Genomic DNA, 25,787 nt, shown 5'->3' with positions numbered 1-25,787 from the left:
GGCAGAGGTAGGTGAATCTCTGTGGGTTCAAGGCTAGGCTGGTCTACAGAGAGAGTTCCAGGACAGCCAGACTTACACTGAGAAACACTGTCTTGAGAAACCAAAAAAAAATCTATTTTGTATTTAGAAAAACCTGAACCCTTTATTCCTCTAACAGAAACCCAAGAAAGCTTTGCCAGGGTGACTATAGGGAGACATGTAGAGAGTAATATCAGCTTTCACCGACAGCTTACGGTGACATATAAGTCCTGCCCACGTAACATTTTAGACAGGCACTAGCTCTAGGTCAAGAAGCCCAACCGTGGACTCTGCCTGGTGCAGGAGAGGGGACCTAAGGCGTCTTACTCCTCATCCCGAAGAGTTTCCTCCTCCTCCTGCATCTGCAACTGGTTCTTCACCGGAGCCAGATTCTCTGTCTTGGCATTGTAGTTCCGAAAGCAGACATTGAGCTTTTCGTCAAATTCATTCACCAGGTCCTCCATGGACTTGAAGCTGATTATTTCGGAAGAAAAATTCTCGAGCTCAGAGAGGGAAGGGTCCTCCAGGTGGTGAGGAGATGAGCCGTAGAGAGACTGCGGCTTTTCCTCTGGGTCCTCGGAGCAAGAGGGCCTCAGATCCTCAAACTCCTCGTCTAGACTCACCAGCGGGGCCTCCATCTTGGCACCACAGTGGGATGACTGCAAATGCCAAGCTCCGTTTCCCTGGAAGAAATACACAGGGCAGCGTGAGTCTGGACCGAGCTTTCATGCCAGTTCTGCCGAGGAGCCAGATCACATCTTCCATTACTCCACATCCCCTGGAAAAACAGAGTCCTCCACCCCCGTGCAAAACCTAGATTTAAAAAATGCTTATGAAAGCAGATGGGGACTTGTTTGATAAGAGCTTGAAGGGGACTTGAAAGGGGGCATGGAAGGTAAAGGAGGGGGATATGATCAAAGCACACTATAAAAATGTGTGAAAAAATTATAACGAAACATAATTGTCATTCTGGATACTTAATATGCGCTAAAAGAATATGTCTAACCAAAACAAGAAACCTATCCTGGGGCTGGAGAGATGGTTCGGAGTGTAAAGGGCTTGCTGTATACCCATAGGGACCTGAGTTGAGAGCCCAGAACCCACATAAAATTGGGGTAGAGCAGTGTGTGTCTGTAACCCCAGTACTGGAGGGTGTGATAGGCAGATGACTCACAGGCCAGGCAGTCTAGCTGAAATGGCAAGTTTCAGGTTCAACGAGAGGTCCTGTTCTACAAAATAAGGTGGGTGCCCTGAGTACCTTCAGTGCTGTGGCTGCTGTCAGTCCTGACGGTATTTCCCATCTACACTATCACTCGGCTTTAGACAAAGTTTCCTCCATTCTTTGGGTGAAAAAAATAAGGTGGAGAAGCAATTAAGGAAACCTCTGGCCTCCACATCTGCTCACATTGGTGAGCACAGCTACAAACACACATGCACACAAGGATATGACACATCCACACATTCACACATGCATGCAGGCACCCATGCCCATGCACACACCACCACCACCACTACCACCACTACCATCAACAACAACAGTAGATCATATTTACTGGAGTATCTGTGGCTTTTGAAGTTGCCTACTACATTGCACTTAAAGATATCTTTGCATATCTTCATAACAAACAAAGCAGGTTCTGGAGTTGTCCCCAAACCGCAGTGATGAAACACACAATACCCAGGCTAGGACACTCAGATTTGCATTCTTTTATCTCTACCAGCTATGACCTTAAGCAAGTTAAGATCTCTGCACTTCCTCTTATTATTTTTCAAGCCACCAAAAACAACAGGATCTACATCTTCCCCCTCCTCCTTCTTCTCCTCTCTCTCTCTCTCTCTTCCTCTCTCTCTCTCTCTCTCTCTCTCTCTCTCTCTCTCTCTCTCTCTCTCTCTCTCTCTCTCTCCTGGGAATTGAACTTGAGACCTTGCACATACGAAGAACTACATCACCAGTCCTAGTTTTACTTTTTCTTTTGAGTGGTTGTCCTTACATTATTAGACTGACTTTGAACTCACTCTTTAGCCCACACAGGTCCTTCTGCCTCAGCCTCTGGAGTAGCTGGGATTATAGGATTGTGCTACTATGCTACCAGACCTAATTTAGATGTTTCTTATTTGTTTGTTTTTCACAACTTCTTGTATCCAAAACCAGCATGACCTAAACTTATTTGACAATGAAACATAACATGAATATAAAGCTGCCTGTGGTCTGAATTATGCCACCGAGAGTGTTATGCTGAAGAAATATTAATGTTTTTAATTATAGAAGAGAATGGGAGTGTAACTTAGTGGCAAAGCACAAGGTCAGAACACTTAAGGCCCTGGGTTCTGTTCCTGACACCAAAAAATAAGGATGAAAATGAATAACAGAGCTCACCACCTCAGACCACTGTGGATAAGATGCCAAATATACAGTTACTCCCGTTCAAAATGTGAAATAATCTAAATTTTGAAACATACATCGCTCCACAGTTCAGGAAACGGGATCCTGGATCTAGACATTGCTTTCCTCGTTAATAAATCTTTAAACACTTATAGACACTTTGCAGCCCAATACTGGTGCTTGTACCTGAGGGCACAGCTGCTCAGGAGGCAGGATAGCTTGAACCCAGAAACTTGGCACTAGCCTTCGGTCTACTGTCTAAGAAATAAAGCCCCAGGGGTATAGGTCAATGACAAAGCACCTACCGTAATGTGAAGATCTCTATGTGTGTTCCCTATCACGGGTCTACCCACTAAAAAAAATCTACACAGAATATAACTAAGCTTTTAGTCAGGAATGGCAGCTCACAAATATAATTCTAGCACTTGGGAATCTGAGGCAAACCTGTCTCCCGTTCCAGGCCAGCCTGAGTTACAGAGTGAGTTCCAGGTAGGCCTGGAATACAGAGTGAGAGATAGTCTGTTTAGAAGGTGTGGGGAAGCGGGGCGAAGAGAGGAGAGACTCAGCCTCTGTGTTCCAAAGGCCAAATCCACAGCCATCTTGGATATTGCACAAGAACTACACATCTAAGTCTTATAAAGCCCAGCAGCTGTGACCCACACCCCCATCCAGCCCTCATCAAACCCATCTTCAACAGGGATTTACGCTTCAGTCCCCACAGTTAGGACCCTTCCCAGTTTTAATCCAAGGTCCTTGAAGGCACGGACGTCCTTTGGAGATCCTCCAGGACTTTAGCACACTGACTGCCCTGCAGCCAGGCAACCAATCAATGGGTATCATTGAGACACGCTCTTCTGCCCCATATACAGTGTCCAACAGCATTACCATCTGCCACCCTTCTACACATGCCCAGCTTCCATCCTGGTAATGTGGAAAGGTAGCCAGCTTTTTTCTTCTGGTCTATATGACTTCTAGTAGTTAGAAATGACAGATACCAAAAGTCATGGGGTTTGCTCACTAAATGCTCACTCTCTACTTCTATACACAAAACTAAACTCTACACAAGGCAGAGGCCATGCTGGGTGAGAACTGGCCCTTACTCTGATTTTTTTGCTGAGATCAAGCTGGGGGAAATACACTCCAAACCAGATATAGTAAGGCTGGTGTAATTTAGTGGTAGAGGCCCTGGTTTCCATCCTGTCCTGGCTAGTTTATTGCCAACTTGAAACATGTTAGTTATTCGGGAAAGGGAACTATCAATTAAGAAAATACCTCAATAAGATTTGCTTTCAGGCAAGTCTACGGTATATTTTCTTAATTAGTGATTGATATGAGAGGGCCCTGCCCATTGTGGAGGTCATATAAGCAAGCAGGCATGTGGAGGTCATATAACAAGCAGGCTGAGCAACCATGGATAGCAAACCAGTAACCAATGTTTCTACATGGCCTCTGCTCCAATTCCTGTCTCCAGGCTCCTACCTTGAGTTCCTCTCCTAACTTCCTTGATGATGAACTATGTTATGGAAGTATAAACAAAAATAAACCCTTTCCTCCCTCAGTTGTTTTTGGTTATTGTGTTTCATCACAACGATAAGAACTCTAACTAAGGCCATTCTCAACAGAGAAACATGAGAGGTTGCCAAGACTCCCAAGTGCAGTGGCTGGCTGAGTGGCACGTATCCCAGGATCTGATTTTCTCATGAATTACTATAAAAATGCTGGCATTGAGCTAACACCTTTATAAACTCATTTTAATAGCTTTATATTTTAATTATAGAAACATATTTACTTAATCCAATATATCCAAAGTATGACTATATTAATATAAAATTCATATTACAAATACAGAGATCATATTTTACACTAAGTCATTTGAAATGCAATGTGCATTTTATAGTTACGGTCTTTCTTTGGACTAGCTTCCTTGCAAGTACTCAACTCATGTGTGCCTAGCAGCCACCACATTACCCCAACACAACCTTAAAGCAATGTCAATCAGAAGTTCTTCCTCTATGGTGTAAGAACCCCTACAAAGTCTTTGGCTATACCTATATTTCAGTAAAATTGGTTTCCATTTTAAGCCACAGTATTTTGTTCCGTGGATTTGAAACATCATTCAGTGCAGCATGGTGAAGCATAGTTAAACACCAGCAGCAAAAGGTAGAGGCAGAAGGATCGGTTCAAGGTCACTCTCAAAGTCAGTCTTCAGATGTGCGCGTGTAACTTGGAGTAGCCGAGTTAAAAACCAGGAAAGCAAAAATGTACTATGGGGCAGGGGAAAGAAGTGCTAGAAAGGGCCGCAGCAGGACACTAGTGATACAGAGGGAGAAATGGGAAGAGAAGGGGTGGGCTTAATTGGGGATGGAGGAGAGAGTTCGATACAGAAGAAGAGGAAAGGAGGAGGGAAAAATAGCACAAAGGATGTTTGAAAAGACCATAAGGGAATATTATTTTTTATTTACCTAACATTAATATATCCATATAAGTATATGAGTATACATTTATATATATGATTTAAATAAGATTATGCTACTTAGGTTGACAATGATTACTGATGGAGGAGTGTCTATGTGTTACTTTCATTATTAATAAAGATACTGCCTTGGCCCTTTAAGAGACAGAAAATTAGGTAGGCAGAGTAGACAGAACAGAATGCTGGGTAGCAGGAGTTGGGGAGATGCTTCAGGCAGTCGCTATATGCAGCCGCCATGCTTCTCTCCAAGATGGACGCAGGTTAAGATCTCTCCTGGTAAGGCACCCCTCGTGGTGCTATATAAATTACTAAATATGGGTTAAATCAAGATATGAGAATTAGCCAATAAGAGGCTGAAACTATGGGCCAGGCAGTGTTTTAAAAGAATACAGTTTCCGTGTAATTATTTTGGGTAAAGCTAGCCGGGTGGCGGGACATAGCCCGCCGTTTCCTTCAACAGATTACCCCCAGAACCATAGACTACTTAGCAAAAAACCTCAGTACCAGACATATGAAACCCCCTTTTGAGTTGTCGGTCAAAAGAGTCCAGTAGACACCCAAAGCAATGCAGGCTATCACTGCTGCCCTTGCAGAGCTTGAAGGTAAGTTCCTATTGCTGAAGACAGCATGTACTTTAGAAACTTGGGGTTTTTGAGCTTGGTCTGACCTGAAAGCCTCCTCTCCGAGGACAAGCTTACATAGTAACAAAAGCAAACTGCCAAGGGAGGGAAGTAACCAATAGTCCCACCTATGAACTGCAATAATGCCAGCACAGCAAGATATTCCCAAGGGTGTGACGGTGGCACTCATATCTTGGTGGTAACCAACAGCTGTCTAATTGGGCTTAGGGCCTGCTCAATGGAAGAGAAATTATGGATGGTACTGAAAATCTAGCCAACTAGCTAATGAGGTTATGGATCTTAGTACAGAAACCTATTACTGCCACTTTACTAACCCAGCAGGAGGATCAAGGTCATCCTCAACATTATATCAAGTATGAGGCTGGAATGAGTTATGAGACCCCATTGGAAGAAAGAGAGAGAGGGAGGGAGGGAGGGAGGGAGGGAGGGAGGGAGGGAGGGACAGAAAAACCACTGTTTGAAGAATATGAGATCAGCCAGCCTCTTGTGTAGAGGAGGAAAAAGAGTAAGAAACGTGTGACAATCCCAATGACGGGTCAGAAAGAGAGGGAGTCACTAGAAATTCTGATGTTAGACATCAGAGGTATAGAGTGACTGAAACTCGGCCTAGAGGAACCATTTTAAACAGTGAATGTGAGCCAAGAGTAACTCAAGGTACCAAAAAAGATGCAGAAATTTAAAGGATGAAGATACTGTGTACACCAATAAACTAAGAACAAGTCACTGGGGCCGTGAAGATATTTAGTAAAGACATTTAAAAAGTAAAATAAATAGTTTAATGATAAAAAATTCTCACCATCAGTTTAAAAGTAAATTATGTAAATAATGGTATCAGAGTTTTCAAGGATCATAAAGGAGGATGCCGGGCATCTCAAAAAAATAACAAGTCTGTGAGTAGGGTGCTGGAGAGATGGCTTGGTGGTTAAGAGACCCTGGTTTGATTCCCAGCACCCACATGACTGCTCACAACAATCTGTTAACTTCAGTCCCCTGGATCCAACACCCTCTTCTGACCTTCCTGGACACTGCATGAACATGGTACACATACTACAAGCAGGGAAAATACCTACACATAAAGTAAAAAATGGGGAGAAAAGTTTGGGGGTTGTCTTAGTTAAGGTTTTTATTATTGTGAAGAGAAACCATGACCATGACAAATCTTATAAAGAAAATATTGAATTAGGGTGGCTTGCTTACAGTTTCAGAGGTTCAGCCCATTATCATCATGGCAGGGAGTGTGGTGTCATGCAGGTAGACACAGTGCTGGAGTAGCTGAAAGTCTTATATCTTGTAGGCAACAAGAAGTCAACTGAGACACTGGGTGGTAGCCTAAGCATGGGAAACCTCAAAGCCCACCCCCAGAGAAAGATCTGTGTCAATTGAGACTCTGGTCTGTGATATCTGAGAACCTAGACCCCCACTTTCTGTCCTGGTCTAATGACCTTAGCAGTGAGAATTTGGGCAAATCATCTGCATTTTGTGCCTCAAAAATGTCCTCATCTACAAAATGTGATTTAAAATTGCATTTGTGGGGCTGGAAGATGGCTCAGCAGTTAAGAGAACTTGCTTTTGTAGAGGACCTCAGTCTGGTTCTCAGCACTCACACCAGGCAGCTCACAGCTGTGTGTCTGTAACTCCACTTCGAGGGAATCTGATGCTCTCTTCTGGACCCCTAGCCTCCCCACACACATGGGTGCATACCACTGTGCACATACACATACACACAATAGTAAAACACTTAAAAATAATAATAAGTAGGAACTGAAGAGATTGCTCAGTGGTTAGGAGCACTTATTGCTCTTGTTCAACCCAAGCTTGATTCCTAGCACCAACATGGCAGCTCACAATCCTCCATAACCCCACTTCCGGGAGATCCAGTTCCCTCTTCTGACCTCCAAAAGTACCAGGTATGTATGTGACACACAGAGATACATGTAAAAAAAGCACTCATACATACAAAATAAATAAATCTAATTTTTTAAATAATAGTAAATAAGTCACAACTGAAGGTGATCTCACTTTCCTAAGAAAATCAGGATATATTACTTACATGAAAGTGTGGTTGCCAGGAGTTGTGGCTCCTGGCTTTAAAACCAGCATTCAGGAGGCAGAGGCAGGCAGATCTTTGAGAGTTCAAGACCAGCCTGGTCTACATAGTGAGTTCCAGGTCAGCCAGGGCAACATAGTGAGACCTGGTCTCAAACAAATAAACAAGTAAAATCAAGAAACAAAAATTATGGATAAGCATGTGTCATGTGAAAAATATCCTTGCCATGATGTTCTGTGTGCACTCCTTCAAAATGTGACCAAGTGAGAGGAAAAATGCTGAAAGAATTTGGGCATTTTTTTTCTTCCATCAAGGACTCTTTTTTAGTTCACTTGGTCAAATTTTCCTGGATCATGGGTCCCAATTTAGAGAGACACAAAAGCTGGTCAGTTTTCAATTGACTACAGATACTTACGATTCCTTGTAACGTGTGTTTCTCTATGGGAATGGCAGAGGATCTAGGATAAGAAGGTGATGCTAGCTGGGGTGCTGATTCCAGACTGCACAATTCATACTATCAACCAGCAACAAAAGCTAGTCCGAGCAGAATCCAGGACTAAGACAGCTTCAAGCTGTTTGTGGCGATGAAGCACACTTGAAATCCTAGCACTGGGTTGATGGGGGAAGAAAGGTGAGGAGTGGATGGTCCTTCTCCGCTATGTAGCCAGCGCCATGAAAGCTTAGGCTACACGAAAGCCTGCTTCAAGCAAGATGGCAAATGAACGTACTGAGCTTTGAATGCTGGACTACCGTACAGATCTTAAACATGCTTAGGAGCTGGAGATGTGGCTCAGTGGTGAGGAGCACACACTAACTTCAATTCCCAGCACCCATGTAGGGTGACTCACAGCTGCTTCTAACTCCAGCAAGAGTTGGGGAGGGGGTCCAATGTCTCTGGCTTTGAAGGGCACCCGCACTCATGTGCACAGACACATATGCATAATTTTAAAAAATCTAAAAAAGAGAGTGGTCTATATTTGACTCAGACAAACCCTAGAGAAAAAAGATTCCGCTACAAGATTATAAAAGAAATGAGCTATCTAGATGACTCTGTGGGCTTTAAGTGGTTGCTTTGCAAACCTGAGGACCTAAGTTTGATCCCTGGATCCCATAAGGGAACCAACGCCTGAAAGTTGACCTTTGGCCTCCAAACATTCATGTCACACACATCACATACACATGGCTGATAATAAATAAATCAAGTAAAACTTTTAAAACGTATTGTAAAAGAAGACATGAATATCAAGGTTCGCAGTCCAGAAACAAGGCTAGTAGTAACAATCCATGAGATATCCTGATTGATTTTCATCGGTACTCTACTCAGGAGACATGAAGTACAATGCAAATGATCGGGTAGATGATGCTAAATCTGAGAGCACAAATGAGAATCTGTATTAATTCGGTACCCAGCCTGGACAGAGCGTTTGTATCTCAGGCTGTGGTAGAGGAAGCAAGAGTCAAGCCTTGAGAAGGGGTTTGTGTGTTGGCGCACCCCTTTTAATGGGGTACCCTACCTCCCTTCTTTACTTCATTTTCTTTTGTACTCCTGTAGGTAGGCTGCCTTTATCTCCCAATTGACATGTCTGAAGCAGCCCTCCATCCTTCCATCCTGGCAAGCTTGCTGAGTCCTCAAGCCTCAGCTTCTCTCCCAGCTCTCCTCCCTTAAAAGCTAGTGTTAAGGATGGAGGAGCAACTCAGTCATAGAGTACTTGTTTAGCGTGTGTGACACCTGAGGTTCTCTTTTCACCTCTCCCGCACACACACAAAAAAAGTTGATGTTAATCCATATAATAACCATCCTTCCTATGCTTCCAAAATAACTAGATATACAAAAATGACAGAGAGGGAGTAATGGGCAAGTCGTTGTATTCTTGTTATTATAGAACATAGTGTGGACTACAGCTTAAGCCTTTCATACAATCTATTCCATCTATTCTGACTCCAAATACGTGATGTCATTCGGAAGAGAAATGCACACACAAGAGAGCTCAACAGACACCCGGTAGGAAGCACATAAGCCTCTCCCTGCAGCCTTACGGTACAGACGCTGCTGCGGCTTGGGTCTGCAGCACAAATCACCAGCCCCTGCTTCACTGAGCTGAGAGAATGGTGGATGGGAGCGAGATTTCACCGTGCTTCCCCTGCTGGGCCTCTTTGTACCTCCACACTGCCCGTTCCACCTCTCTGTTCTTTCCATCACTTGCTCTCTAGTTGACCCTGTGCTTCCTCTCCCCTTCGCTCCCTTCCCCACATAGACCCTTAAAATGTCCTCGCTTATCTACTTCCAGATTCTCACTGCTCTTTTGCAAAACCTGGCTGGCTTTAGCTGCCCATTTTGCCAGAAAGAATAAATACTCATTTGCACATGGCTCAGCAACCCCTTCACTGGACTCCGTACCCTTCCCCCCCTTCTCTTCTGTTCCATTCACCTCCATTTCAGACCTCCTCTCCCTCTTCTGTCAGAGTAAAGAAAGGCTCTTCTAGGCAGCACAATGGCTGGCACTCCGAGGAAGCCCAGCTCATCCCACGCAGCCCCTGCACATACTCCACTGTCCCTTTGCCAAAAAAGACCTGGACGCCTGGAATGGTGTGAGTCCTGCCAGAAGAGAGGATGCGAAGGGAAAGGCAAGAGGGCAGAAGAGCGGATTGTATAACACCCTTAAGCTGAGACCCCCGATCTGCAGAGCCCTGGGCCCTGAGGACGACAGCCGGCTCTGCACACACCACTCCTCTCTGCCACACTCGTTCTTTCTCCGACCTGCTCTGTGTAGTAAAACAATCGCTCCCCCAGGACTGCAGTCAGAGGTTCTGACACTGCGAGAATGCACCGTCTGGGGAAGCCTCCACATCCCGCCGAGGGGGCACAAGTAGATTGCAGGCACAAAAGATCATTTTGAGATGCCCAAGATAACCAGACCAGATAACGGTCCTGGATTGATATAGGGGATCCACATTGCTCCAGCACGATCAGGCAGTGTTTCCCGGTACACACACACACACACACACACACACACACACGATGCTCTGAGATGATGCCACCAGTATCCAGCAATCCAGCATCTCACTTCGGGGCCCGGGTGCTGAGCTCCCGCACAACTGGGTACAACCAGGGCGATGGCCCACGGGCCCTTCTTTTTCAGTGTGTGGATGGGACCCAATGGGAATGAGAGTCGCGCATATCCCAGGAGTCCTATGAGAGATCTGAAGTCCTCTGGCCTCCTTCATCACCCGAATTCGACCCCCTGCCCCCCCCCCCCCCAGTACTGGGTCTAGTTCAGACTAAGGTCGTCCTCACCCACTCTCTAACCCCGAGACCTCACCTGTGTGGGTCCTGGTGGAGGGACGCGGATCCCGGGGCTCAACCGGACACCCCCATCCACCGGCTAGCAGGAGCCCGGTGCAGCGCAGCGACAGCGGCAAGCCAGCCAGCGAGTGCTACCCCGCTGCTCCGGCGGCGCCGGGTCCCCGCGCTCGTGCCCGAGCTCCCGGAGGCGCGCTCGCACTCGGGCACCCGCCCAACGGGCGCGCCCAGGGCCTGAACGTCATCCTCTTGTGAACATTCATAGCTTTCCTTGGAGCACGTGGACTTGCCTTTATTAATATTTATGAATTGCCGTTTCTCCCTTCTTTGATAACGGCCCTTCTGCTTCCCACATGAATATTCAGAAGCTCCGAGGTGGGGGCGTGCAATCGCTACCAATATGGATTCTTCAGAGGGCCTAACACTAGGTTTTGTATAAAAATGCAGGCAAATGAAGTAGATAGGCAGATGGACGCTGACAGATACACTCAAAGAGCCTCTGGCACTTTCTGGACTCCCCTTTCTGTTGTAGTAGAGGTTGAAGTGGACAGGCCAAGGGATGCGCCCTTCCCCAAAGTGGCTCATAGCTCAAGGTCAAGGTGAGGGGCTGGATGACGGGGTGATTCGGTCACCCAAAAAGGTGGGACGCAAGTAAGAGATCTGAGTAAGAGGATTCCAGAAAAAAAAAAAAAAAAAAAAAAAAAAAAAAAAAAAAAAAAAAAAAAAAAAAAAAAAAAACCTTCAGCTAATAGAGGAAAATTCAAGACATGGAAATATGGAAGATTCCCTAGAGCCCATGTACCTCACTCATTGATGTGCTCATATAAATCTGTGCTTATCGATGCTATCCAATATGAAATCTAATAAGAAAGAAGGCGTTAGAAAAAAGGAGAGCACAAGAGAGGCACATCTGCCTGGAGACCCCTCCTACTTTTATCTGATGGTAAGAATGGCAGCCTAGAGGTGAAGAAGGGGTCTTTCCTTTGTTCGTTTATGTACTCTTTATCACCAAGAGATCAGTCATGAGGAGGAGCTGAAGCAGGGGGACATCTTCAATGAAATAAAGAAGATTTATTAAGAAGAGGGGCTAGCCTTTCTGCCCTTCTGGTATTAGAAACATGAGAATATTATTCTTATTAGAAAGGGGGGGTGCGGTTTAAAGATCCTAACTTGAAGCCAGTGAAATTGCCCAGCAGGCGAAAGGTGTTGCTGTACAAGCCTGAGAGCTGTGATCGGGGTTCAATCCTGGGGTCCCACAGGAAGGTGGAAGGAGAGAACTGAGTCCGCAAAGTTGCCCGCTGACCTCCACGTGCGCATACTCTGTAGTGAGTGCACCCGTACACACGATACAGTAGTAACAAAGAGATTTTAAATTCTATTCTTCTGGTATCAAAAGTGGTTTTGTGACCTTGGGAAAATTATACCCACTGCGGCTCACGCCCTCCTCTACAATTAGGGTAATCAGAGCTCCCATACCTGAGGCCTGTTATGAAATTAAAGGGAAGGAATTCATGTGAGCACTGCCAGGCAGGTGGGAAGGAACTGTGAGAGCTGGCTGCTTCTCCTTCTTAGCAGAGGCCTTGATATACTCTTTTAAGCTGGTTTCATTTGTTTGTTTGTTTGTTTGGTGATAATGGCATCATTTGGTGCATCACAGAGGTTACAGTGGCCTCGGACTCACTGGGTAGCCCAGGGGTGACCTTGAACTGCTGATGTTCCGGTCTCCACCTCCCAAGTGCTGGGATTACAGATGTGTGCCATCATGCCTGGTTCCTGAATTTGTATGTGTTGCTGGGGATGGATCCTGGGACATTGTAAATGCTAGGCAGGCACTCTAGCAACTGAGCCACACTCCCAAACCCTGGAAATTACTTCTCGGAGCCAGAGAAATGATTCAGCAGTTAAGAGCACTAACTGCTCTTACAGAAGACCTGGATCAATTAACTGACCCCACATCAGGCACCTCAACAGCCTGTAATTCTAGTTCCAGGAGATACAAGACCCCCTTTGGACTTCCAAGTGCCCCTGCAACTCAAGTGCTGTGCCTATGTACACTCAGGCATAAACAAAGAGTTATTACATAAATAAATACATCTTTTTTTTTTCAAGACAGAGTTTCTCTGTATAACAGTCCTAGTTATCCTGGAACTAGCTCTTGTAGACCAAGCTGGCCTCAAACTCAGGGATTCACCTGCCTCTGTCTCTAGAGTGCTGGGATTCAAGGCATGTGCCACCACTGCCTGGCTTTTTTTTTTTTTTTAAAGACTATGTATGCAATCTTTATAGTATGAGAGAGGCTTGTGAGAAAGTTCTGGAACTAAGAAACAATTTGGTCTTTGAGAATACACAGAATTTTGGCTTTTTTTTTTGGGGGGGGGGGTTAGAGACAGGGTTTCTCTTTGTTGCCCTGGCTGTGCTAGAACTCGCTCTGTAAACCAGACTGGCCTCAGACCCACAGAGATCCCCTGCCTCTGACTCCCAATTGCAAGGATTAAAGGCATGCACCACCACTGACCAGTTAAGAATACTCAAGTTTCAGGCCAGGCGGTGGTGGCGCACGCCTTTAATCCCAGCACTCGGGAGGCAGAGGCAGGCGGATCTCTGAGTTCGAGGCCAGCCTGGTCTACAAGAGCTAGTTCCAGGACAGGCTCTAGAAACTACAGGGAAACCCTGTCTCGAAAAACCAAAAAAAAAAAAAAAAAGAATACTCAAGTTTCAAACCCTAGTGTTCAAGCTGAATGTGGTAGCATAGGTCTGTGATCCCAGCACTCGAGATGCTAAGACAGAAGGATTGTAACTTCAGGGCTAGCATGGACCAAATGACATAAAACAATGCACAATGCCTAGACTATGGTAAGTATTTAATAAGTTAATTATTTTGTTGTTGGTTTTGTGAGGATTTGAAAAGTACCACATGAGGTCTGGTGATCTAGACACTTGGGTGAGAATGCTCTGAATGTGAACCAAGTTAGTCTCTCAGCCTAATTTATACGATAAACATGTAGAACATAAAAGTTTACCATTTTAATAATTATGTTATGCTCAGATCACAGAGTTCCCCCCCCCAAAAAAAAAAAAACCAACCAGGAGACCAAGTCCTGTATGTAAAAGCAAAGAACCTTTATTACACAAGTTTGCAAACTCAGATTCTCCATGTGTCCAATATATTGAAGTGGTTTGAGAGTTAGGTCGGGTTTTTATCGTAGCAAAGGTGGGGGTGCAGGATTTCTAAGGTTCAGGAGCTCTGATTGGCTGACATTTGTCTAGGGGTGCCTACAATGGTTGGAATGGTAGAATTTCCTTTGGATGACCTGTTCCTGGGTGGTACCTGGGTAGTCTCAGTTTGTGGTCTTTCTTGGAACCAGGCATTGCCTTAGGGTAAACTACTAAGACTCGGGCCTCTATTAAGCTTGTCATGGCTCTGTCCTACAACTTAATTGTACAATACAGGGCTATTAAGGACTTTAATACTAGTGAGGCAACCATTGCCATTCTCCTTCTATGTAATGTTTTTTATCATCCCTAATGGAAACTTTTTAAATTTTTTCTTTTTATCTTTAAATTAAAAAAAATGTATGTATGTATGGAATATGTTCATTTGGGTGTGTGCATGGGTGTGTATGCATGCGTGTGTATGTATGAAGGTCAGAGGTCAACATGGAGTGTCTTCCTCAATTGCTCTCATATGTAAAGTTACAGATGGATCTTTATTTAAAATTCTCTCCTACGGCCCGTTGAGGTGGCACATGCTGGTAGGATTTGCTGAAGGAGGTGGAGACAGGAAGATAACAAGTTCAAGGCCAGCCTGGGCTACACATTCTGTAAAAACAGAGACCTTCACAGGCGTCACAATCTTTTGCTTAGGTGCTGCCCTCATGGGGGCCTTAGCAGCAGCCATTGCTGTCTTCTTTGATGCCTGCTCAGCCTATGTATGTATGTATGTATGTATGTATGTATGTACGTACGTACATACGTACGTACGTACGTATTGGCAGCCCTGACAATCTGCTGCTGCTGGGCTTTCCGAACCAACTCTAACTTCTGGTTTCTGATTCGTCTTGGCCATTTTATCAAAAAGAGATGCACCAGTGTCTGGAATTTGATTGCACGATGGGTTCTTTTCTTTTGAGTTTCTTCTGACTGTCCTTTTGGTACCTCTCTCTCTCTCTCTCTCTCTCTCTCTCTCTCTCTCTCTCTCTCTCCCCCCTCTCTCTGTAGCCATTAATCTATCCTCAGCCAAATCCCTCTGAGATAAGCAACTCACCTCACCGTGTAGCTGCCCCGGTAGAGTGTTTGCTAACCCACATGAAACTTTTGGCTCAATTGTCAATACCACATAAACCATAGAATATATGCCTGTAATTCCAGCACATGGGAGGGGGAAGGGAGAGGATCAGAAGTTCAAAGCCATCCTTGGTTATTATGCTAGTTTGACACGTCTGAAAGGGGAATTGCCTAGATCACATTAGGAGCTTGTCTTGATTGTTAATTTATGTAAGGTGAAATGTAGCACAAATAACAGAAACCCAGAGACATATATTGGAGTTCAAGCTGAAGATCAGAAAAGCAAAGCAGCCAACCACTGGAGAGACCTTTTGCCTCTATCAAATCTTCAGACCGAAAGGGCGAGATCCAGTGTCCATGAAACCTCAGGCTCCACGCTCCACTGAGTTCCTGTATCTTCCCTTTATATTCCTCTCTACACCCAGCCATTTCGCTCTTGTCTCCACCTCCCTAGTGCTGGGATACTGGGATTAAAGCTGTGAACCATCACCACCTGTCTCTGTTTCTGGATTGAGTTTGTATAGCCCAGGGTAGCCTTGAACTCAAAGAGATCCACCCGCTTCTTTCTCTGAGTCCTGGCATTAAAGGTGTGAGCCACCAGTCCCTGGCCGGTATGTCTGACTAGTGCGGCTGGCTGCTTTGCCCTCTGATCTTCAGGCAAGCTTTATTTATTAAGACACAAATAATATACCACTATAGAGAAATGAACTTCCTTCCTTCCCTGAGCTGTTTTGGCAGTGGTATTTGTCACAGCAGCAGAATGAAACTAGAACAGCTACATAGTTCTAGGCCTGTGTAAGACACCACGCACGTGCACGCGAGCATGCATGTAAACACAAAAAGAACAAAAAGAAGAAAGGGAGGGAGGGCAGACAAGGAAGGGGAGGGGGAAAAAAGGCCAAGAGTCTCAGAACACAGCATTTTTTAAAGGTCATGTAGTCTAACCACCTGTCCGAAACACAAACCAACATTACTCCGGGACTGTGCTACTGTGCTGCAACACTACAGAACTGGACGCCACAAGGCTGTCCTTAATGCCCTTTTTGAATGGCCTTTAAGGCTAGAGATTGGTTTTGAGATTAGAAAGCCAATGACCACAGAATATACAGTATACAGGACAGCATGCTTTATTTTCACAAGGTTTGCTTTTGAAAAAGCAAGTTCCCATGGCATTCTGAAAAATGAGTCACCAAGCCTTTATTGAAAACCTATGTAAGAACTGGGGATGTAGCTTGGTGGTAGAATATTTGCCTGACATGTGTATGTCCCTAGATTCAGTACACACTACAAAAAAAAAAAAACAAAGAAAGAAAGAAAGAAAAAAAGGAAGGAAGGAAGGAAGGAAGAAAGAATTGGTGTCAGTCATAGTCTCAAATAAAAATAAACTCATACATATTTTCTTTCTTTTTTTCTTTCTTTTTCTTTCTCTTCTTCCTCTCTTCATCTTCCTCCTCTTCCTACTTCTCCTCTTCTTTTTCTTCCTCCTCCTCTTCCTCCTCCTCCTCTCCCCTTCCTCCTCCTCTTTTTCAAGAAGCCCTAGCTGTCCTGGAATTCATTTTGTAGACCAGACTGGCCTTGGACGCACAGAGATCTGTCTGTCTCTACCTTCTGCCTCCCAAGTGCTGGAATTAAAAGAGTGTACTATCACTGCCTGGCAAACTCATATTTTCTTTTCATTTTTTAATTCAGTCCTGTCTGGCGGGGAGGTCAAATCTTGTGTATACCTTGGTAAGGGTGTTTCTTCTGTGCTATATCCCCAACTATTTTCTGAGACTCACTCACTCTAGAAGGCCAGGCTTGAGATCGTCCTGCCTTAATCTCCTAAATAGCTGACATTACAAAGTTGTGCCACAGGCCCAGATTATTATTCAGCTCTGTCGTGTGTGTGTGTGTGTGTGTGTGTGTGTGTGTGTGTGTGAGAGAGAGAGAGAGACAGAGACAGAGACAGAGAGACAGAGAGAGAGAGAGAGAGAGAGAGAGAGAGAGTCTCACTACGCACCTCTAGCCAGGCTGGATTTCAATGATAAACCGGGGTTTTTTTTTAATATTTATTTATTTATTATGTATACAATATTCTGTCTGTGCGTATGCCTGCAGACCAGAAGAGGGCACCAGACCCCATTACAGATGGTTGTGAGCCACCATGTGGTTGCTGGGAATTGAACTCAGGACCTTTGGAAGAGCAGGCAATGCTCTTAACCTCTGAGCCATCTCTCCAGCCCCTTCCAGGTTGACCTTGAATTCACAGACTTTGGTCTGCCTCAGCCTCCTGAGTGCTGGGATTAAAGGCATGTGACATCATGTCTGGCCATCTCTATCTTTAATATCTCTCTTTTCCTCTTCCCCCTCCTTTCTTCTTCCCTCTCTCCTTCCTTACCTCCTTAAAAGTGTGGGTCTCTGATTATAGCCCATGCTGGCCTTGAACTCACTATACAGCATGCTTTGAACTCACAGTAACTCCCATCTCAGCCTTCCAAGCACTGAGATGCTGTGTGGCTATTTCCTCTGAATTGTAGGAGTCACTCTTGAAGGGAGGCAATGACTCAGGAAGCAAATGAAATACCCAGGGTTTAGGAAGCTCCTGAAAGTTACAAGATTCATAGGTTCCCCTCCTAAGTTATATAAGCAGGAACAATTGCCGGAGAGAAGACTGACCAGCCACATTGTCTATAAATTGCGCAGGGAGCTCCAGGGAGCTTTTGGTCACTCGTGCTGGAGTGGGTTTTTCGGTGACCTTTTAAATTACCCACGTTCCTACAAGGAACCATTGATCTGTGCCCCAAATAAATACCCCAACTATGCTGGCTCAGTGAGCTAGAGGTGTGTGGAATTGTTGCTCTGGCCTGTTGTTGGTACCTTCCCTTGGGTGAATAAATCTGTTCACATCTCCCAGGAAAGGTTACACAATATGGGCATGAATCACTACATCAGCTCATCTTTGATCTCTTGTGCTGATTAAAACTCCCTGGTTTGTTAACACAAGGGAAAGAGCATATTCCCCAAGTTTCAAAATCTATTCTTAGCTACCTCATCAGCAAGCAATTATTCTCTACCACAAAACAAATGTGCTGGGAAACAGACCGTATTACTTTAAAAAAGAATAAACAGTTATATAGAAGTCAATAGCAAATCATTCCAGAATGATGAAAAGCATAAAATACCTGGGTGTAATGTTGCACGCCTGTGATCTCAGTTTTTGTTGCTGTTTTGCTTTTTGAGACAGGGTTTCTTTGTGTACCCTTGGCTGTCCTGGAACTCGCTCTGTAGGCCAGGCCTGCCTCAGCCTCCCAGGTACTAGAATTAAAGGCATGTGCCACCAATGCCCAGCTTGTGATCTCAATCTTTAGCGGGTGGGAAGCAGGAGTAGCGGGTCATCCTCAGCTATGCAGTAATTTTCCTACCTGGGTTACGTGAGAACATGCCTCAGAAAACAAACAAACAAACAAACAACCTTCCCAAAATACATGAACTAGCTAATGAAGTTTCATCCCCCAAGAGAATGAAAATTCCTATAGCACAAATATAATATTTTTTATTTTGGTTTGGGGTGGGGTGCTTTTGTTTGTTTTTTGAGATGGGCTTTGCTAACACTCCCTAGGCTGGCTGGAACTTACTAGGTAGCCCAATCTGGCGTTGAACTCAAAGTGATCTTCTTGCCTCAGCCTCCCAAGATCTTAGAATTTCAGGCATTTGATGCCACATCTCTCATGAGTTTGGGGCTAGAGATATAGTTTAGTTGTAGAGCGTTTGCCTGTGCCTAGAGCCTGGGCTTGATCCTGAGTACCGTGAGAGATGGGGAGCAGCAAGGGTGGCATTGTTCAGCTTGTAATTTGAGCACAAGAGGCTAGAAGGCAGGACCACCAAGAGTTCTAGTCTGATCAGGCTATGAGTGAGACCCTGTATCAAACAAAATAAAAACAAAAGGGAAAAATGTTTCCCATTGTTTGGGAAACTTTTAGATCTCAGTGGTCAAAGAGAAAAACCAGCCTTTCATGCCCTGTGGCTAAGTGACTTACCAATACAGATCAGCATGTGCCTGGGCTGAAGAAGACATAAGATGTCCTAGACAATAGTGTCATGGAGATGGGATACTCACTCAAGGGAAACTTTGGACGCCCGGTTTATTCAGAGATTCCATTTGTACTGAATCCCAGGACCAACTCCCACTGTTTCCAGCCTTAGACTCATCTCTATTTCTGCTCCCTTCCACATGCCCAGGTATCAGAAATGTAATGATTCAGAAATGAACATGAGGAAATGAAAGTGGCATAGAATGTTACCACCCCACTGCACTTATCTAGTCAAATAACAATCTCTTGACCACCAGTACATCTGCAGAGCCCAGCATGCCGTGGAAGTGCTGCTCCAGGCCACAGATGTCCCGCTTAAGTCCTGGGCTTTGAGACACAACAGTGCTCAGCACTGTGGAAATGATGAGAGGAGAACGCCCATGTCCCCTGAAGTCTCATCTGTGGCAGTTAGTGCTACCCACAGAGTCAGTGCAGGCAGGAGTTAAGCAGGCCAATCTCCCCTGGTTGTCATACCTTATCAGGTGAGAGCATACCAACCCTGAACTCCAGGCCTTGAAGGAAAAGTGTTCTCAGTAGGTGGGGAATACAGTTACTCTGAGTTACTCTGATACAGAGAAACCCTGTCTCGAAATACCAAAAAAAAAGAAAGAAAAGAAAGGAAGGAAGGAAGGAAGGAAGGAAGGAAGAAGGAAGGAAGGAAGGAAGAAGAAGAAGAAAGAAAGAAAAGAAAGAAAAGAAAGAAAGAAAAGAAAGAAAGAAAGAAATTTTAAAATTGTGTGTGTGTGTGTGTGTGTGTGTGTGTGTGTGTGTGATTGTGTTTGGTGTGTGGTAGGTTCTAAAGTTGAGCTCCAGGAGTCATTAAACTTAGAGACAAGTGCCTTTACCTCAACAATTTTTAAGTTCTTAAAAATAAGAGAGGAGAAAGACGGAGACGGCAAGACAGAGACTGAGGGGAGGGGACAAATGATGTTATATAAAATTTCTGACATGGCATGGCACTGAATCTGGGTTTCGGAGAGTTCTGAGAGGAAAAGTTCACTATTGGCTGTTGATTGGATGCCTGGGCTGTGACACAAGTCTGTGTTGCAGAACTGCTGTCTTAGAGACACACAAAGCAGCTGGGCACAGAATGAATAGAAAACCAGAAGCTTTGAGAGGCTTGGCAACCTCTGATTGTTGAAATCTGCATATTCAAATAAATCCAGATTCTTTCCAGGTTCAGAATCTGTTCATTGTATATAACAGTGGGACAAGAATGAGACACAAAGCACATAAATCAGAGAGAGCTCATGCCTCACCTCTTAGAAAAGGTTCCACACAAGCCCGAGAATAGCAACCTTCTTTAAAGCCAAAAGAAATGAGTAGAATCACTCTTAAATCTTTCTGCTTACCTTGTTTAGAAGAGAAATCTCTCGATGTCTACTACTGCTTTTGAGACTTGGAAGAATTCCCAGTGTGGTGTTTCATGTGTTATGAGATTGTGGTAGATCTAACCTGATCACGTTAAAAGCTTCCCTGAACTAGAGGGGATGAAGAAGGGCTCATTGGCAAAACTCCTGAGTCTGGGCTCAAGAGCAGCTTTACCATTAGCTATCTGGGCAACCTGTAGAAACTTACCTTTTTATTTATTTATTTATTTATTCATTTATTTATTTATTTGAGACAAAGTCTAATTCCTTAGCCCAAGTTCATCTGGAACTCACTATATCCCCATATTGGTCTCAAACTTCCAACAACCTCTCTTCTGCTTTAACCTCTTGAATGCTAAAATTTTTATTTTTGTATTTTTGTGGGTCTTGTGTATGTATGTTTCTTGGGGGTTTGTTTGTTTTTCTTTCTTTTCTTTGTTTGTTGTTTTAAGACAGGGTTTCTCTGTGTAACAGCCCTGGCTGTCCTGGAACACACTCTGTAGAACAGGCTGGCCTTGAACTCAGAGATCAGCCTCTTGAATGCTAAGATTAAAGGCATGTTTGTTGTTTATTTATTTTTTATACAAAATCCTATGTCAAGAACAAAGAAAATTAAATCTATAAATTAACTCCAAATCTATTTTCTTCAATAATTTTCTCTAACTAAAATTCTGTTTTTGAAGTAGGACGGTCACTAGTTCCAGGCCAACCTAGACTAGAGTGAGACCTTATCTCAAAAACACAAACAATAACAAAAATTTGAATCTTAGGTAAATAATGAGTCATGTTTATTTGTTTTTATTTGGGGTTGTTTGTTTGGTTGAATTGGATCTTTTCAATGTGAAATCAACACTAGCTGAGGATGACCTTCAATTCCTGACCTTTCCTAACCTTGTCTCTCAAACGTGTCTAAACGCTGGACAACGTTTTAGAATGGGGGGGGAGGGGAACCAGGCGGTGTTGGCAGGAAACCAGGTGGTGTTGGTGCACGTCTTTAATCCCAGAACTCAGGAGGCAGAGGCAGGCGGATGGCTGTGAGTTCGAGGCCAGCCTGGTCTACAAGAGCTAGTTCTGGGACAGGCAACAAAGCTACAGAGAAACCTTGTCTCAAAAAAAACAAAACAAAACAAAACAAAAAAAACCCCAATGAGTTCGTATTAGGGCTCAGAAAATGATCCCTGATTTGATCTTCATTGTGTATGGGAGGGGAGGGTTTTTTCTCTGAAAGTACTTATTTACTTATGTGTTTAAGTGTTTTGTCTGTATGCATGCAAGTGTACTATTTGCATGCCTGGTGCCCACAGAAGCCAGAAGAGGACATCAGATCTCTTGGAACTGGAGTTTACAAATGGTTGTAAGCCACCATTTAGGTGCTGGGGACCAAACTTGGGAAGGAATTAGAAAACACTATCCTGAGTGAGGTAGCCCAGACCCCCCAAAATGAATATGGTATGTATTCACTCCTAAGTGGATACAAAGGACATTGTGCTATTGTCCATGATCCTATTTAAGCTAAGTAATAAGATGAACCCAAAGAAAAACATATATAGACCCACCAGGGAATTGGAAACAGACAAGATTGCCTGAGAAAAATTGGGAGCATGGGGGTGAGGGGTAGAAGGAAGAGGAGAAAGGGAGGGTTGAGGAGATCTTGATGAAATGGGATAGTCAAGATGGAGGAAGGACAGATATGAGATCAAGGAAAAAGATATCTTGATTAAGGGAGTCATTATGGGGTTAGCAAGAAACCTGGCTCTAGAAAAATTCCCAGGAATCCACAAGGATGACCCCAGTTAAGACCCTAAGCAATAGAGGAGAGGGTGCCTGAACTGGCCTTGCCCTGTAGTCAGACTGATGATTATCTTAAATATCACCATAAAACCTTCATCCAACGACAGATGGAAACAGAGGCAGAGACCCACATTGGAGCACTGGACTGAGCTCCCAAGGTCCAGTTGAAGAGTGGAAGGAGGGAGAATATGAGCATGGAGGGCAAGACCATGAGGGGTCCACCCACTGAGACAGTTTGCCTGAGCTAATGGGAACTCAACAACTCCAACGGGACTGGGAGTGAATGAGCATGGAATCAAACTAGTCCCTCTGAATGTGGTTGACAGTTGGAGCAGACTGAGGGGCCACTGACAGTGGCACTGGGATGTGTCTCTACCACATGTACTGGCTTTTTGGGATCCTATTCTCTTTGGATGTATACCTTGCTCAACCTAGATGTAGTAGGGAGGGCCTTGGACTTGTCACAGGGCAGGGTGCCTTGCCCTCTCTTAGAATTGGAGGGGGAAAGGTGGAAGGGTGTGTGGAGGGAGTGGGAGAAGGGGAGGGAGTGGGAATTTGGATTGGTATTTTTTAAGTAATAAAATAATAATAATAATAATAAACCAACCTGGGACTATGTAGGAAGTCTCTCAACACTCCTTCTTCAAAAAAGTAATGCTCTATCATTTTGCTGTGTTCTTGGTCCTTCGTTTGTTTTATCTTTATCACTTCCTCAGTCATTCTCAAATTTGCCAAAAGATTAATTTCTTCACAAGTGCTCCTTAGAGATTTGCTCATCCCTAGACAACTGTAATAAAAGATGCTCTTTATTTGGCAATGAAAATTATGAAATACACTAGAGGTATAGCTCAGTGGTGGAGAACACTTACCTAGCCCTAGGTTCTATCTGCAGCATCTGCAAAAGCAGAAGTTACAAAAGGATGTTTCCAGTTATGATTTGAGCCCTGCAGAGGTGCCTGGACTTACTGCCTTCCACAGTACAGTGCTGGTTGGTGTTTTGCCTTGATCTGAACTTAGCAGGAACCTCTGTTCCTGGGCTGGGAGATCCTTCATTCTGTCTGCTAGACTCCACTTATTTTACTGGTGCAAGTAAAATAACCAAGTCTCACTTCAGAACCAAAGAACCATAAGTAGTTTCAGGTCTCCATGCCTGGGTTAGCTTACAGATCTTCTACACCAACCTTGTGAACTGGGTAAAGGGGTAAGGTTTGAATTCACGCCCAACTTCTCGGTGCCAGCCAGAGAGCTAAAAGACCAGCTGGACCTATTTTTTCCTCCTCCTTTTTTTTCTCCTCAGCAAGATGGAAAGATGCATCCCCCTCCCCTCTTTCTCAGGACCACAGCACTTCCCACTGCTTTTTCCCTTCCCACCCTCTGGCTGCCTGTCTCAGGGCTGCCAAGTTTCCATGCCAATAAGGTTCCCATGGTTACTAGGAGCCGCTGCTGCATTCCCATAGGCAGCTTCTATTTATTCAAAGAAAAGAGATCGTTATTGCCTCCCGGGTCAAACAAATACATATATAAGTAAAAAAAAAAAAAAAAGGACAGAAGCAGTGTCAGGCCAAGAGCTGTTGGACGAAGAATGTTGTACAAGTCTGAAGGCTCCAGGCTAGACCTTGGACAGAATCCTGCTGACTCCACTAAAGATATCTCTTTCCTAAACCTAGTGAGAGAGGTGCCTGGCACTGGTTCAAGACCATTGTTTTGCCTATTGTGGGGTCTAAATAGATACCACATTGTGAGGATCGTGTTAATATGTAAATAATGGATACATCTGTGCTCTCTGTGTGTCAAGGAAACTGAAAATGCAAAGCAGGCCCTCCCTCTTCTCAGTTGTAGACAACAGTCTTGTCTGTTTTGCTCTGCATGGAGCTGTGTGGTGTTCTTCCCTGCACTGGCTGTCTCCGATCACACCTTGTTTCTGTTTCTTTTTAAACACAAAATTTATTTTCTAAAAATAAAAAGACATGATTTTAGTGTAAAATTCAAAACTAAAGGAAATAGGAAAAAAAAAGATTTACAGTTTCCAAATTACAATGTTTCCCAGCACTTAGGAAGTAGGGGCAAGGGTCTCTGAGGGTCAGAGTTATCCTGTGCTACATAGTGAGTTCAAGGTCACTGTGAGTTATAGGAGACCTTGTATTAGAAAGAAAAATAAATAAGTACAATATGTAGCTTAAATGCTTAACTTTATATTAACAGATAATCATATATATTTGCGGGATGTAGTATGGTGTTTTGAATATGTATATATAAATTATATGTGTATACAAATTATATATACACAAAGTATGCATTATATATTCATATATTACAAAATATAATGGCCAAATCTGAGTAATTAACATTTCCATTTTCTTCTTCTTCTTTTTTTTTTTTTTTTTTTTTTTTTTGATTTTTGAGACAGGGTTTCTCTTTAGCTTTGGTGCCTGTCCTGGACTCGAATTCACAGAGATCCGTCTGCCTCTGCCTCCTGAGTGCTGGGATTAAAGGTGTGTGCTACCACTGCCCAGCATAAATGTAAATTTTTTAAATGCAGAAGCTGTAGCTTCGGCTCAGTGGTAGAGCTCTTGCCTAGCATGTGTGAAGTCCTGGACCTGACACCCAACATCACATCTATAAATAAACAAATACACATAAACAAATGTATATGTGTGTGTATATAGTAACTTTACTACTATACAATACTTGAACTTATTCGCCTAATTTAAATGCATTTTGATACCCATTACCCACCCTTATCACACAATTGTAAAAATATCATTTAAAATGTATTTATTATTATGTGTGGGTTTGTGTGTGTGCATGTCACAGAACACGTATGCAAGGGCAGAGAATTACTTTGTGTGAGTTCCCAGGGACTAAACTCAGTTCTCCAGGCTTATGTGGTGAGCTCCTTTATCTACTGAGCCATCTTTCCAGTTCCAATATGTTAAAACAATATTTTATTTTTACGTATATGTGTCTCTCTGTATGTGCCCATGTGTAGGCACCCACAGAGGCCAGCAGAGGGTGGCAGATCTCCTAGAGCTAGAATTAGAAGTCTGGGAGCCTTGTGACATGGCTCTAGGAACTATATTATTTTTTTCAAGAGCAGCAAACACTCTTAACCATGGAGCCAGCCCCCTAGCACTCCAAAAGATTGTTTGACTCAGTTTGTTTTAGTCATAGTTTGGTCATTATGAAAAAATTCTCTCTTTTATCAGCAATAAAAAAGAAAATAAAAACAAAACATATGAGTATTACTCAAAAAAAAAGAAAAGAAAGAAAAAAGAAAAGGAAAAAAGAGGAAAAAAAGCAGAGTTGCTTGTTACCTGAATCAAAGGTCTGGGCTGCCAGCCACTCAAAATGATCAAATTTGGGAAAAGAAAATTGGTGGGAAGAAAAAAACAGGTATATTCAAAACTGT

At 43.8% G+C, this 25,787-nt stretch overlaps 1 protein-coding gene across 1 annotated transcript; it reads right to left on the bottom strand.

Moving 5' to 3' along the window:
• Positions 1–341: 341 nt before the first annotated feature.
• On the bottom strand, positions 342–10,992 carry Fez1 (fasciculation and elongation protein zeta 1). Its single transcript, XM_038323929.1, has 2 exons — positions 10,883–10,992; positions 342–701 (listed from the first exon to the last, which is right to left on the bottom strand). Exon 2 carries the CDS (start codon positions 654–656, stop codon positions 342–344), a length of 315 nt encoding a protein of 104 aa, XP_038179857.1. The 5' UTR covers positions 657–701; positions 10,883–10,992.
• Positions 10,993–25,787: the final 14,795 nt, after the last annotated feature.

The sequence above is a fragment of the Arvicola amphibius genome, chromosome 3 (assembly GCF_903992535.2).
Source record: "Arvicola amphibius chromosome 3, mArvAmp1.2, whole genome shotgun sequence".
NCBI classification, from domain to species: domain Eukaryota; kingdom Metazoa; phylum Chordata; class Mammalia; order Rodentia; family Cricetidae; genus Arvicola; species Arvicola amphibius.
This window is presented reverse-complemented; position numbering and strand designations above follow the sequence as displayed.

What these genes read in the sequence shown, in the direction of transcription:
- Fez1 (XM_038323929.1), bottom strand. Translation starts at nt 656, where the DNA reads ATGGAGGCCCCGCTGGTGAGTCTAGACGAGGAGTTTGAGGATCTGAGG.